The 14817-nt window shown below is 40.9% G+C and overlaps 1 protein-coding gene across 2 annotated transcripts in view; it reads left to right on the top strand.

The window, feature by feature from the left end:
* prkcg (protein kinase C, gamma) overlaps window positions 1-14817 on the top strand; it is a 49801-nt gene that overhangs the window by 12718 nt on the left and 22266 nt on the right. For both annotated transcript variants that reach the window (XM_072460316.1, XM_072460315.1), the window contains exons 5-9: window positions 3536-3647; window positions 5614-5742; window positions 6076-6232; window positions 7000-7201; window positions 10353-10559. In XM_072460316.1, the coding sequence (XP_072316417.1) occupies window positions 3536-3647; window positions 5614-5742; window positions 6076-6232; window positions 7000-7201; window positions 10353-10559 (807 nt within the window). The remainder of the gene's footprint in view (window positions 1-3535; window positions 3648-5613; window positions 5743-6075; window positions 6233-6999; window positions 7202-10352; window positions 10560-14817) is intronic.

Below are 14817 nucleotides of genomic sequence, written 5' to 3'. Positions count from 1 at the left end.
TGTCATCATCATTATATTTAACCAGCTGCTTCTTGCCGCCGATACGTCCCAATGAGTCATCCATCAGCTCAGCGCTCAGCTGTAATTCAACCGCGACGCGCAATCATGAAATGTCATTTTACAAGGCCGAAAAGACAAGGTGGAGAGATTATGGGACGAGGGGCACGAGAGGCGACAGTCGGAGCTCTGATTCACGTGACATCACAACTTTCTATCATTACGTTTGATTGAGATGAAGCAGTAAAGTATCAATTATCGAGCTCTTACAGAGAGACGAGAGTGACAAGAGTCAATATCACTTCCACTTCCATTTTCTAGAGTTCATTTAAGTATATCTTGTGCGTGATGAAATGAAGTATAATAAATCACTGTCAAACTGTTGTGGCTCCACAACAACAACACAATGAGGAAAGTTGTAAAGAGCGTTTGGAGCGACTGAACAGCCACAACAAAAAAGGCTGCACCAAACACAGAAGACACGAGTCAGAGAAAAGACAATCCGTCTTTGAACAAAGATGGAGGTTTAACGTTTAATTTACCGGTAATATACCACAGCATTTTGAAGCCATGGGGCGGGATTAGCTCCGGCCAATCAGATGATAAGCAGGTACTCATCAGTGTTCAGGGAGTGGCAGGCATGATTTAGATGACCAATTACGGGATTGTTGGGGTAATAAAGAAGATTATGACAAGGTGAAATTTAAACCATATAAACAAATAGATTAACAGTGCAGGCTATTATCAGGAGGCTCCGCCCAGTGGGCAGGGCTTATTCAGCCCAGACTAGGATAAATATCCCAGTTCTCAGACTAGATCCACAGATTGAGAAGAACTTTCGGATGAAGGTCGAAATGTCCAGATGACTAAAACTGAGTCTTTTTCTATGATGGAACACTCCTGGATGAACGAGGTATTACACCGACTAGAGTAATTACACCGACTAGAGTAATTACTTAAGTACAATTAAAAGTATGACAATACAACACTCTGATCGTGATATGACATATTGTGATTCCATACTTGTCTGTTTAAACTAGCTCTACGATCAAACAGACACATGTTTACTTTTACCCACCCACTCCTCCTACTGGTCAGCCTCTGTCATGCTCTGAGTGAGTGACAGGCGGATTCAATCAATCACAGTGAAGCGTGAACACGATGAAAAATAGAGCTTTAGATACATCCAAAACACAATATATCAAATCGAGATCCAATTTAAACTGAAGCACACAGGCTCTAAGAAAATAGTTGTTTTGCCATATTTTTGCCTCATTTTAAGGAGAAATGTTTAGTTGTGTGTGTTTTAAATACTCCTCACCAGTACGAAAGTATAAAAGACCCTCTTCAACATTTGTGTGTGTTTCTTTTGTAAATACCATACAGCACAGGAGCAATACTGTATGGTATTCGAGAGAAAGACACATTAGCACCTTTTACAAACTGAAAACATCCATAGCATGAAGAGCTTTCCACTTCTATGTGTCCTCTGCAGCCTGTAAAGAGCAGAGCAGCGGGAGGAAAGCGGTCAAGGGTAACATGCGCACACCATGTGACTGCTCCGTAGTGAGTAGAAAGGGAAGGACCACTGTAGGTTGTGTTCACGCTGAAATTGATGATGTTGTCTCTTCAGATGGAGGGCAGCAGCCTATATATGTAACTCTGCAGGGGATTCACTGTTTTTGAAAGAAATATCCACACTACGCCTGTACAATTTTGGAGAACAAATCCACTGTCATTGCGATCTTTCAGACAAGTATCGTGCGCTAGATTTGCAATACATGTTTCTGTTCAGAGTCCACAGTGCGAACAAGTCCACGGGCTTCAACCTTTGAGAATAAACTGAAGCGCGAACTGAATTTAAAAACGCGTTTGTAGATGTATAGGATTTCCAAAGACAGGATATTTTATTAGTTGCGGTGGACATTCTATAATAAATAAAAGGCAAGTTTATTTGTAGAACACGTTTCATACACAAGGCAATTCAAAGTGCTTCACACAGCAAGAAAAATGCATTAAAATCACAAAGAAATTACAGAAATACAATAAAATTAACTAAATAAAAAATAAAAATAAAAAATGGAAGGATGGATGGAATAAAAATAAAAAACACCTAGCCAAATCCAAATGTATCGGACCACATTGGCAGGCCTTCCAGACACTCCTTCCCATATTTATTTGACATTGCAGCATGACAGGTGTCTCCGGGATGGACACGTCACTTTTAGATTGATTTGTTCCCATATCTGCGCGCTTTCTGCAAACTGCATCCTTTGTGATATGATATTGTTCAATTTTATCATTTTTTGTTTGGGATTTTGGAAAGTCCTTTTAAGTGACAACAACCATGTCTTGGGTGTTGAAAAATGGCACCATTTCCTGAAGCAAACAAATAACTAAGAGAAGACGTGGACAAGTATTTACAGAGCTATGAACCATTAAACCAGGACAAACAAACATATATTCAATCTGATGGCAGCTTAAAATATGACAGCATGAATCTGCATTTGAACAATATGAAATGTGTTAAATATGATCGTGACTGTAGGATGTTGTGGTGTCACCTGAGACGTTTGTGCAGAGCTGTGGAGTGATAAACATGATTCATCACTTCCATTCACACGCTGCATTGTACAGACACTTTCCCACTGGACAGATGCAATTAGACTCTCCATAAATACCACTCACAACCGCACACAGGTCACTTTGGCAATCCTAATCATTTGTGCGTTTGTAAATCGTCCCTTCGAGTAAAGACAAACCAATCCCTGTGACCTTGTGAAGTTTAAATGTGTAAAAAATCATACACTTTTCATTTTGTCAGTCATTTTCTGCCAATTTAGCCATATTTTGCTTCTGTTTTGGTCCTTGATTTGATTTTGTCACAAAAAGAATGTGTCCTTTCTTTCTTTCTTTTTTTATGTTATTGCACTATACTAATATTAAAACACTAAAAATAAAAAATAGTGACTGTAAATGTCAAATCCGCACAGCTACAGATGTTGATGTGAGCAAAAAGAGAATGCCAGGCCCTGTTTATGTCATGTGTCTGTTCCTGCACTGCACAATAATATTAATAATATAACATATGACGTCATGTTGTTGGTCTGTCAGTGTCAGCGTTAGTGATTGTTGCCGGGTCAAGGGCCTGTGCCTGATTTTGAACCAAGTGGTCAGGAGCAGGTTTTAGTTCAAGCTGTTAGCCCCGCCCACTTAGCCCTTCCTGTCACTCAGTTATTGCATCACGCAGAAACAACTGTCAGGAAGAGTCTCTTTGCAGGTGTTTGCTAATGGTTCTCATCAATCTCTGCCTACTTTTTTTACCCTGGTAAATTGCACCATGGGAGAATAAACTGTCTGGGCTGGAGTCCGGCTGGAGCTTTCTGATCATTCTTAGCAAACAATGAGCCTGATTGGACAAAACCTGTCTGTGTTGTTGTCCCTAACTTCTGTCTGGTGCATTTAGTCATTCATATTGTGTCGTATGTCAATGTACCTGAGCTGTACAAATACTAAAGATGATCTCACTGTGTTTTAGGACCTGAAAAGTCGTCACAAATTTAAAATCCAAACGTACTCCAGCCCCACGTTCTGTGACCACTGCGGCTCGCTGCTCTACGGACTCATACACCAGGGCATGAAGTGCAGTAGTAAGTACCCGGGCTCACTGCGTTTGCATACAAAGGTGCACGAGTATGATCAAAGCAGCAGGATTCATAGATTTCATTTGACAGGACATGTATGTGAGCTAATCCCAAACAAATATAATCAGGCTGAAGACGTCTGCTTGTCTTAATGGAGAGATTAGTGATTTGCCTGGTGTATTCCACAGTAGGAATATACCAATATACCAAGGAATGTATATTAAGCTTCTTTACCTCCATGGATAAAAGCTGCTGCCAAGCCAAGTTACTGGTCAGATCTGTGAAGAAGTAACCCTGCAAACAGTCAAAATGCTTGTTTGAGCAATAGAAAACCTGTGTTAAAATGCTGTGTTTAATGCTGCACTGTGGAACAAAGCAGTAACATCTACTTGGAGGTGGCGGACCTGACGCCAGAAAAGTGCCCTGCGGTCACATGACAACGATTGTTTCTTTGTCCTTCGAGTGTGACTGATTTGGGGAAGCGTTCGGTTATGCTGCTCCCACAGCTTGGAACAGTTTTCAGTCTAAATTGACACTTTGTGAGGGAGTTTCTTTAAGGGGTTTGCTCTATTTTAAAAAACATAGAGCGAGAATCCTGTGAACATTGAACACTGAAACACTGATGTATCGTCATGCTAAATGTGGTGATACAGTATCAATATATTGGGCTGCTGTTTTGATATATCACCATGAGTAATTTTTAGTGCATTTTACAGAATCATTTTGTGACAGTTTTACACTTTTGTTGCTTCTTGTTTACACAAACATTTGACATATTTACAGTTTTGATCATTCAAATGTGTTTATTGCCATTGAGTTTGTTCAGTTTGTGGTTTAATAAAGAAACACTACTGTAAAAATGTCTGTAAAATAGTGACATACTATCATGCGTAATATAAGTCAAGTATTGTGTATCGTATCGAACTGTGAAGGACCCTGCCACTCCCTGCACATACTTGTACTTCACTGCTTCTAGATTAGAACACTGCAAACCGTTAAGTCCAATAATAATTCCTTAAATGATTTGATTGATTGGTTGAGTAAAAAAAAAAAATCTATGATCTCTGATTTGGAAAGCCTCTTGAACCAAAGCTGTTATTTTTGTAAGTATCCAAGAACAACCCAAAATAAAATAAAAAAGAACCTTTGCTTTCAGAAACATCCATGGAGATAATGAAGCGTCTTGACACCACCGGCTGCAGCAAGACTATTTTACTTTCTGAAGCCAACAGCCTTTGATGAATAATTCTGAGTGATAGTTTTGTGTTGTGTTTGGATCTGCGAGAGAGCCTGGATTTGACCTGGTTTTAACTCGGGTTAGTCCGTGTTTAGTCCTGGTGTTGTCCATATATATAAATGTACATATTAGTGTGAATGTTGTTTTGAAGATATGACAAAGCTGACATTTCACATTTGTCTGATAATCAAACCCCAACGAATACATTTAAATACTGTATTTTCCGGACTATAAGTCGCACCTTTTTTCATAGTTTTGGCCGGGGTGCGACTTATACTTATATTTATACTTATATATATACTCCGGAGCGACTTATATGTGATATTATTTGTTATTTTCACACTTGCAACCACATTTCATACTCCAGTGCGAATTACGTACGTCATAAGTCACGAATTAGTGTACGTCATAAGGCGCGACTTATAAATGTTTTTTTCTTCTCTATTATGTATTTTTGGGCCGGAAAATATGGTACATGTTTTAACACATTTTTGATGGATTGACATATGAAGAATATTTTTTTCAATATATACATTTTTGTCATTTTGGTTTTCTTAGTTTAGTCAATGTTTCCTGACTTTTAGACCTGATTTAGACACAGTTTGGTTTGTTCAAGTCGTGGTGAGGATCTGGTTTAGTAAATCCGTTCTTTAGACCTTGACTCCTGAGACCTCAATAGTGGGTGAAAGTTACTGCTCAGTTAAATCAAAGTGTGTCTTGTGTTGTGTTTCTGAGGCTGTGACATGAACGTGCACCGGCGCTGCGAGACCAGTGTTCCCAGTCTGTGCGGTCAGGACCACACCGAGAAGAGAGGACGCATCCACCTGACCATCCGCGGGGAGAAAGAGGACATCTACGTCACGGGTGAGAACGCCGCCGCCTGGTCATCATACGTGTACATCGCATTTATTTCAAGAGCAACTAGCAGCTTAGCTTAGCCCACCTCTGTACACAGTCTGTGGATCAGACCAGCTCGCAAACGAAACACCCTGAAGCCCAGTTCTGCAGCCAAAATCAAACAACACACGTTAAAAACATGAATATCAAGGACATGGAGGTGTTGGGCCCTTCGCCTCCCCCACAGTCCGTCTCTGGTGTGTGAGTGAGAGGCCGGGGCCCAAAACAAAGGCATAGTTACGCGGGTAATGAAGGGTTTGGCCGGGCTGTCGTTTCTAATCACCGGCTCTCTCTTCTCAGTGAGAGAAGCTCGCAACCTGATGCCCATGGACCCTAATGGCCTGTCAGACCCCTACGTTAAACTCAAATTGATTCCCGACCCGAAGAGCCACAGCAAACAGAAGACCAAGACCATCCGCTCCACTCTCAATCCTGTGTGGAATGAGAGCTTCACCTTGTGAGTTGCCGTGAACTTGAACTAAAAAGTTACGCCTCGTGCACTGCGAAAGGCCAGGTGTTTTTAAGCTTGGATTGGATTGTTTTTAAAGATACATTGACTGGTTTTTGTGTATTTGAGCAAGAATGACTTTAAAATACTGAACAAGTTAAATCATAGCCACTTATTTACAAGCAAAATATCCAAAATCCTCATAACTCAAAAGTAAGATTTCAATAGGTCTGTGAATATGAGGCTTTTAGTCAATTCTGCTCAATTTGAGTCTTTAGGAGCATAGGCCTGTTAACAATTATTTGATTATGTATTTAGTTATTTCAATAATCGATTAGTTGCGATCATCAACTTGCAGCTCTAATTTGTTAATCTCCTTAAAGTGCATTTGACTCAATTCATCGTTTGACAAACAAAACTCAGAATCAGAAATGGTTTATTGCCATTCTCAGTGAACCAAAATCACCAGCTAGGACAACATACAAGAATGAATAATAATAAAGCTAAACATATCAAATAAATCTAAATATTTCAAATACAGTATACATCTGCTTGGATGGAAACAATTTACCCGTGTCATCAGTATCTAAATCTTTTAATTTGTTCACAAACATGATTTTTGTAGTGATTTATAGTTTCTAACAAACAAAGTAATAATTATAGTCGCTATAGTTGTATCATATACTTTGTCACAAGCTCGTCTTTGTGTGCGTTCTGAGTGGAATGGCACTTTCTCACCTCTGGGATGTTGAGTTTGTGTTTCTACTTTGCTCCAGCTCAGTGCGCGGACACCAGTGGGACCGCCGCCTGTCGGTGGAGGTTTGGGACTGGGACCGCACTTCCCGTAATGACTTCATGGGGGCGCTGTCGTTCGGCGTGAGCGAGATCTTCAGACGGCCCATATGCGGCTGGTTCAAACTTTTGGCCCAGGACGAAGGAGAGTACTACAACATCCCTGTGCCCGACCCAGATCTCCAGGTGAGAAAAGATTTGTCCTGGTTTAATCCTAGTGTTAGCTCTAGTGTAGTCCGAGTTCAGACCTGGTTTAATCCTAGTGTTAGATCTAGTGTAGTCCGAGTTCAGACCTGGTTTAATCCTAGTGTTAGATCTAGTGTAGTCCGAGTTCAGACCTGGTTTAATCCTAGTGTTAGCTCTAGTGTAGTCCTAGTTCAGACCTGGTTTAATCCTAGTGTTAGATCTAGTGTAGTCCGAGTTCAGACCTGGTTTAATCCTAGTGTTAGCTCTAGTGTAGTCCGAGTTCAGACCTGGTTTAATCCTAGTGTTAGATCTAGTGTAGTCCGAGTTCAGACCTGGTTTAATCCTAGTGTTAGCTCTAGTGTAGTCCTAGTTTAGACCTGGTTTAATCCTAGTGTTAGATCTAGTGTAGTCCTAGTTCAGACCTGGTTTAATCCTAGTGTTAAATCTAGTGTAGTCCTAGTTCAGACCTGGTTTAATCCTAGTGTTAGATCTAGTGTAGTCCGAGTTCAGACCTGGTTTAATCCTAGTGTTAGATCTAGTGTAGTCCGAGTTCAGACCTGGTTTAATCCTAGTGTTAGATCTAGTGTAGTCCGAGTTCAGACCTGGTTTAATCCTAGTGTTAGCTCTAGTGTAGTCCGAGTTCAGACCTGGTTTAATCCTAGTGTTAGATCTAGTGTAGTCCTAGTTCAGACCTGGTTTAATCCTAGTGTTAGCTCTAGTGTAGTCCGAGTTCAGACCTGGTTTAATCCTAGTGTTAGATCTAGTGTAGTCCTAGTTCAGACCTGGTTTAATCCTAGTGTTAGCTCTAGTGTAGTCCGAGTTCAGACCTGGTTTAATCCTAGTGTTAGATCTAGTGTAGTCCTAGTTCAGACCTGGTTTAATCCTAGTGTTAGCTCTAGTGTAGTCCGAGTTCAGACCTGGTTTAATCCTAGTGTTAGCTCTAGTGTAGTCCGAGTTCAGACCTGGTTTAATACTAGTGTTAGCTCTAGTGTAGTCCGAGTTCAGACCTGGTTTAATCCTAGTGTTAGATCTAGTGTAGTCCGAGTTCAGACCTGGTTTAATACTAGTGTTAGATCTAGTGTAGTCCGAGTTCAGACCTGGTTTAATCCTAGTGTTAGATCTAGTGTAGTCCTAGTTCAGACCTGGTTTAATCCTAGTGTTAGCTCTAGTGTAGTCCGAGTTCAGACCTGGTTTAATCCTAGTGTTAGATCTAGTGTAGTCCTAGTTCAGACCTGGTTTAATCCTAGTGTTAGCTCTAGTGTAGTCCGAGTTCAGACCTGGTTTAATCCTAGTGTTAGCTCTAGTGTAGTCCGAGTTCAGACCTGGTTTAATCCTAGTGTTAGATCTAGTGTAGTCCGAGTTCAGACCTGGTTTAATACTAGTGTTAGATCTAGTGTAGTCCTAGTTCAGACCTGGTTTAATCCTAGTGTTAGATCTAGTGTAGTCCTAGTTCAGACCTGGTTTAGTACTAGTTTTGTTTTTTGTTGGTCAGACCTTAGTTTTATTCTGTTTTTCTGGTGTTGTCCTATTTTATAAGTTTTAGACCTGGTTTAGTATTATCTGTATTGTTTTATTTTACATTTTCTGTTGTTTGAAGGAAGATGTTTCATGGTTTGGACTTGTTTTAGTCTTAGTTCAGTGCTGATTTAGACCTGGTGTAGTCCTTGTTTAAACCTAATTTAATCATCTTCTTTTTTTCAAGTTTAGACAGGATGTTGTCTTGATTTAGGCCGAGTTTAGACCTGGTTTACAGATTTAGTCCAGGGTTTTATCTTGTGTTGGCTCTGTCTTAACCCTTACATTACATAATAAATACTTTTAGACTTTTATGTATTTCAGAAAAGTTTAATCATGAAGTCTTATGATGAGCTTTGTCCACTGCCAAAAAGTTACACAACACATCAAACTTATGTACAATAATTATCACCAAGTGCATAAATAACAGTTGTAAAGTACTAAAAGAAAAGTCATGAAAAATGAGCTGTGGAAGGGAATCTGTGTAAAACATTAGGCAATAACAATATGCGCTGTTATTGGGTAAAACATTGAGTATTGAGGACACATGTATTTAAATGTAAAAGAGACATTAACCTAAACGATTTTCTGCCTTTTATATGGAAATGTCTGCATGGGAAATATGACCCCTCCTGGACCGTCGACACGAGCACCATTTCTCCACGCTAATAACCATTTATCCTGGGGCCTCGGCGCTACCTTTTTTGGCATAAAATTATCTGCATATAATAAACAACATCTGTCACCACTTGCAATTGGTCACGATTCCCAACTGTCCCTCAGCTCACGAGTCGACTAAAAAAACTAGCGGAGATTTATGCTGCAGCCGTTAGCTAAATAATGAGATAATAAATAATGTCCCGGCTCTAGCTTTAGTGCGGCGGCGCTCAGGCTGCTCTGCAAAAAGAAATATGGATGTTAAATGACTGGAATTCTGAACGTTGAATCTTGGTTTCAGTAGTTTTAAATGAAGATTGGTTTGGTTAAACTTTTCATGCAGCCTCAATTAATATTTGGCTTTCCAAATGCCAGAACAAAATGACTTCCAGTTATAAACCAGGTCTAAATTACAACTCATCTCTGTGCAACAAGAAAAGCCCAAACTTAAAGGTGCACAATGTAACTTTTCTGTTATGCCACCTGCTTGTCTCCAATGAGATGTTATTGCACTTCCTGGAATGTCTATCTTGTATTTATTTTACTAGGATGTTTACAGCTCAAAAACACCTTGAAAAACATGAATTCTTACTCAAAATATTGCCTAAATCAGCCTGTGCACTGCCAGTTTGGCCTCTTTTCTATCATGACGAGTTTTCTTAAGATATTTATACTTCTATTTCACGCATATTGTCTGAAAAATAGTACCTCTAACTGTTTTCGTCTTGTTGGACTTCTTAAGTGCAGGTTTCTTGCTCCACTGCAAATATTTCTCCTCGAATCAAGTAAAAATAGAAATAGAAACAAAACAAATATCCAGAGATATAGACCGGTGTTTCTCAAACTGGAATGCGCGTTCGTGTATTTGGGTCAGGATCCTCTGCCATTAGAAATAACTTGTATTGTATTCCTGCTTTAGTGAGACTAGCCCTGGTGGACCTGTATCGTTTGAATGAATATGTGTACTTTTATGTCCCAGGAGCCTCAGCCGGATGCCCTGTCGCCGTGCCCCCTGCCTCCCGTCGTCCCCGTGCCCCTGTCGGAGAGCACCCGCGTGCCCCTGTCGCCCTCCTCCATCTCACTGCACCCCTGTCTGCCCGTGCACTGTCCCAGCCCGGGCATGCACAAGGTCACCATCCACGACTTCAACTTCCTCATGGTGCTGGGCAAAGGCAGCTTCGGCAAGGTAAAGCCACGAGTCTGGATTCAGTCGTGAGAGCTGTAAAAGAGTCGCTCTATGCTAAACTGACCTTTGGGGGTTTGAAAAGTGCACTCTGTTTCTTTTCTGGTGGAGGTTGGAGATTTTATTGGTTGGCTGGAAATGTTCAAATGTTCAGTGTGGGATTAAACTTATCAGTGGAGTCGAGTTTGATGCTTTACTTCAGGAAAAACATCTCCAGAAAATACACCTTAATGACCCTTTTCATTCTTAAAAAGGTCAGTGTTTAACAGAGTGTTTAAAAATGTACTCAAGTAAGAGTAATGTTACTTCTAAATAGTAATACTCAAGTCAAAGTGCAAACTAGTGGTCAAAGAAATGACTCCAGTTAGAATAAATGTCCGTAACATCTGATGGAGAATTTGAAGTTAATGTAATTGTTTTTATAAGATCTTATTGGCTGAGAGGTTGCTAAAATGGGGAGAGAGCGGGTATAGACATTCTGCAAACTCACACTGATGCTGTGGTAGCAACAATGTGCAACACCTTTAGCCATTGTTCCACCGGCGAGCACAAAGGCAAAGTGTAATTGGAAGGACGACGTCTGATGTTTTCAAAGGCTAGACAAAAAAATGGGAAAAACGTAAATCATCTGAAGGAGCAAAGCAAGAAACATTTAATATTGACAACATAACGCTTTGGCATTTGTAGACTTACTGTACTCACAGAGGAGAGAAGAGTACTGTTACACTGTCAGATGTATTATTCGAGTAGGAGTAAACGCATGCAGTCCAGAAACTACGCAGAGAAGTACAATTATGTTTAAAAATGTGAAAACAGGAACCAGACTCTTACATTTTTTAGATAAAGATTCACCGTTGATAGTTCAGATCCCACTCCTACGCCAGCTCCTTGGGCAAGACACCTTTTTGTGTATGATTATGTAATTGTTTTTAGCTGAGGTTGGAGAGGCCAATGGTGCAGAATGACGCCATTTTTAGTCACTCAGACCCAGGGCAGCTGTGGCTTCGCTTATGCCCAACGAGATTTGACTGTTAAGTGAAAGAATAATACATCAAATTGGAGAAATGACTAAATAAGTGACTTGACATGTTCCATAAAGAATATATCTAAGTGTGTATGTTCTAAAGGGAAACATTAAAAATATAACTTAAGTGAAAGCTACTTTGACTTGCGTAAGAACATTGGCGGTGACATTGAGGCGTCGGGTCATTCTAAGTGCAGATCACCTTCTTTGACATTTTGCGTCATGATAAATGGCGGTGGAAAAAGCTGAATTAGATCCTGCCTCTTTACAAACACCGCTCTTCTGTATTTCAAGAGGCACTTCACGCTGCGACAACAGCGATTATTGGCCACTTTAAATAACTTTCTCTATTGATATCCCTGACCTTCAAATGGCATTTTATGCACGAGCGGCCGGGAACCGCGAGACGTTTTATTTGCTTTGATAAATCCTCCCCTCCCACTAACCTGCCTATTGTGTGTCTTTTTCTGCCAAGTGAATGAGGGAAACCTTACGCTGCAGAACTGAGCAGCATCTACAGTGCATAAGCTTAAGGGATTTTCAGAGTTTAAATTGTTTCTTGTTTTTTTATGTCTGGTTTCAATGCCATTTATAGTTTCAATTCAAAATGATCCATCCTTGAAGCAAAAAGTGTTGGATGGTCATATTTAAGTGTGATTTATTGAAATAATGTGTTGAAATCAGTGTGAAAGCCTAAAAAATCTAGTCCAATGAACTGAATACATCTTTAAACTTGACATTAAAACCAGCTGACTTCTAGACTCGGACTCTGTGGACGTCAAGGCTTTCAGGCTGGATTCACGTTTAACCTATGGGGTCGGGTAACATTTGCGGCGACCACCACAAGGTCGCGCTGTCAGAAACAACAAAGCGAGCGGCCCTGCTGGAGTTGGCTGTCCCCTGGGAAGACCGGTCAGAGAGAGAGGACACGGTACAGGGAGCTGGACGATAAATGTGCAGAGGGTTTGCTGGGCAGTCACTCACAAGAGCCCTCAGACTGGAGCCCTCAGAATGGAGGGCTCTTGGAAAGGGTTTCTGAGTTAGCACAGTCCTTCAAACAATAAAGGATTCTACTACAATATACGGATGCAACGATGTGCAAATCTCCTGGTTCAAGACTTTTATTGTTGTTTGTAAATGCTGCTTTTTTCATTTTAAAATACCTTGACAAGCTTTTGGTTTGGATCATTATTGCCATATTCCACACTACAAAAGCGCTAAAACAGTTCCGTCTTCATGAGTTTAGCACCTCTTATTGTCAGATCTGTATTTGTGTGTCGTAACATCGTTCGGCTTCACTTCGACGACCTCCCCAAAAGTGTCACTGTGTCCGATCAGTCGATTTGAACAGATGGTGCTGTGTTCCTACTTGGAGCAGAAGGAGGACGGCGCCATCTGTCGCTCGACTTCCTCAGAACTGTATCCCGGGTGCGGGGAAGTTGCTGTGCCCCCTCGTCCCGATTCACAGTCTGGTGTGCGCATTTCAGATCAGCTGCGCAGACTCGTCACGGGAAAACCAGAGATACTTGTCAAGGCACAACACTAAAACACAAGTCTGACCATAAGAAATCCTAAAATATGAAACGTGTGAATACCTAATTAGCCGAATTGCACTAAAACAGAGCTATAACAGATATTTTACAATCCACGAGACTTTTGAAGATACAATATCACGATGTATACACCAAACCATTACAACTGCCATCATTTGTGACTATTTGCAATGGTAATAGACAAGTCTGTTTTGAAAAAGACCAGCCACGTGGCCAGTGAGCAAAAAAGTCAGTGTCAAACCCTCAAAACATGATATGATACTCATTTTTACAGTGTAGCATCTCTGTTTCCTCGCCGTCGTGAGCTCCGAGCGCTTCACCACGTATGTTTCAGGTGTTCTCCGTTTCATTAATGTGTCTTTATCCCGCCGCATCCATTATGACGAGAGTGTGGAATCTTTCATCTTCTTCTCCCGTTCCGCCCCGCACCGTTTCATAACTGTCAGTGGTATTGTACAGAGGGCAGGGGAAATGGACGACCTTACGTAAGATGAGAGCCATCACCAGTCGAGGAAGGAGAGACGGACCCCGCGGCGGAAGACTCGGGCAGAAAACCCGTCTTGAACAGGGATTACTGTTGGGAGGGAAATGGCCAAAATGAAATGGCTTGACAAGATGGGGAAAGATGTTAAAGCAATATGTTAGGCTTTTGTGTAACTCAGCCGTGTAATACTGTAGAATTAATCCCGTTTGAAAAAGCCCGTAGTATCAAAGGACTCCAGTGAGTGGCATCTTATCAATACCCTGAGTTAATTCGACAAAATAAACCTATTCTGAGCGAAAATTAGATTCCCCTATCTCTCCAAACCAGTGGCCGTTACACAGGCCTTGCAGCAACGGCAGATAAATTGTGGAGTAGTGCTGGGCCCAAGTTTCGTTTGAACTACACAAAAACAGCCAGTTTTGTGATGGCCCCATTAAGTTCCAAAGTGATGCGCTTGCAGACACTTTTACGACACCGTCGGAGCAGCTAAGCGTTCAGAAGAAGAGCAACAAAGGGGTTAGCGTTTACTTTAAAACACTATTTCAACACTTAACTCCAGCTAACTTTCTGAACTCTTTCATTATTGTGGTAATGGGCCACCGCAGTGAAAAAGTGGACTCTTGAGTTAGCATTTAGAGGATGAGGCCAGATGCCCTTCCAGCTGTATTATTGGAGTGTTTTATTATGCGTGTGATTTTTTTTTCCTGCTCAACAATTGTGTGGAGTTTGGGCCAAAGTTGAACCTTTTACCTGTTTAATGTACAGTACTTTTTAATCTTAACTTTGTTTTCCTGTGTTTACATTTAATTAACTCATGGATTTGATTAAAATATGCTTGTATTGTTTGTGGAGCAAAGAAACAAACATATACATTACTTCATAAATGCCATTTTTAGTCAGATAAAAATTTGTTTTTCTCCTGCTGCAGCAATAATTAAAGATGCAATATGTAACTTTTCGAGTGGACTCTCTGCCACCCGCTGGATTATTTGCTTGAGATTTTTCACAGAATGGAATTAAACTATCTATTGCGCCTGAGCATCTCAGTTGCTCAGTAGAGTGCTCATCATAGGATCCGAAGGTCAGCGGTTCCAATCCCGCTCTGTCCTGGTAAAGCGGTCAGATCCACTGGCCCACAGGTTGTAGCGGTACGATCGCAGCTGCCTCAGGTGAATACTGCCGCTGTGTCCTTGGGCAATG

This window comes from Eucyclogobius newberryi, unplaced genomic scaffold (assembly GCF_026437365.1).
Source record: "Eucyclogobius newberryi isolate DKJ021-1_F unplaced genomic scaffold, fEucNew1.0.hap1 SCAF_3, whole genome shotgun sequence".
Classification (NCBI taxonomy): Eukaryota; Metazoa; Chordata; class Actinopteri; order Gobiiformes; family Gobiidae; genus Eucyclogobius; species Eucyclogobius newberryi.
This window is presented reverse-complemented; position numbering and strand designations above follow the sequence as displayed.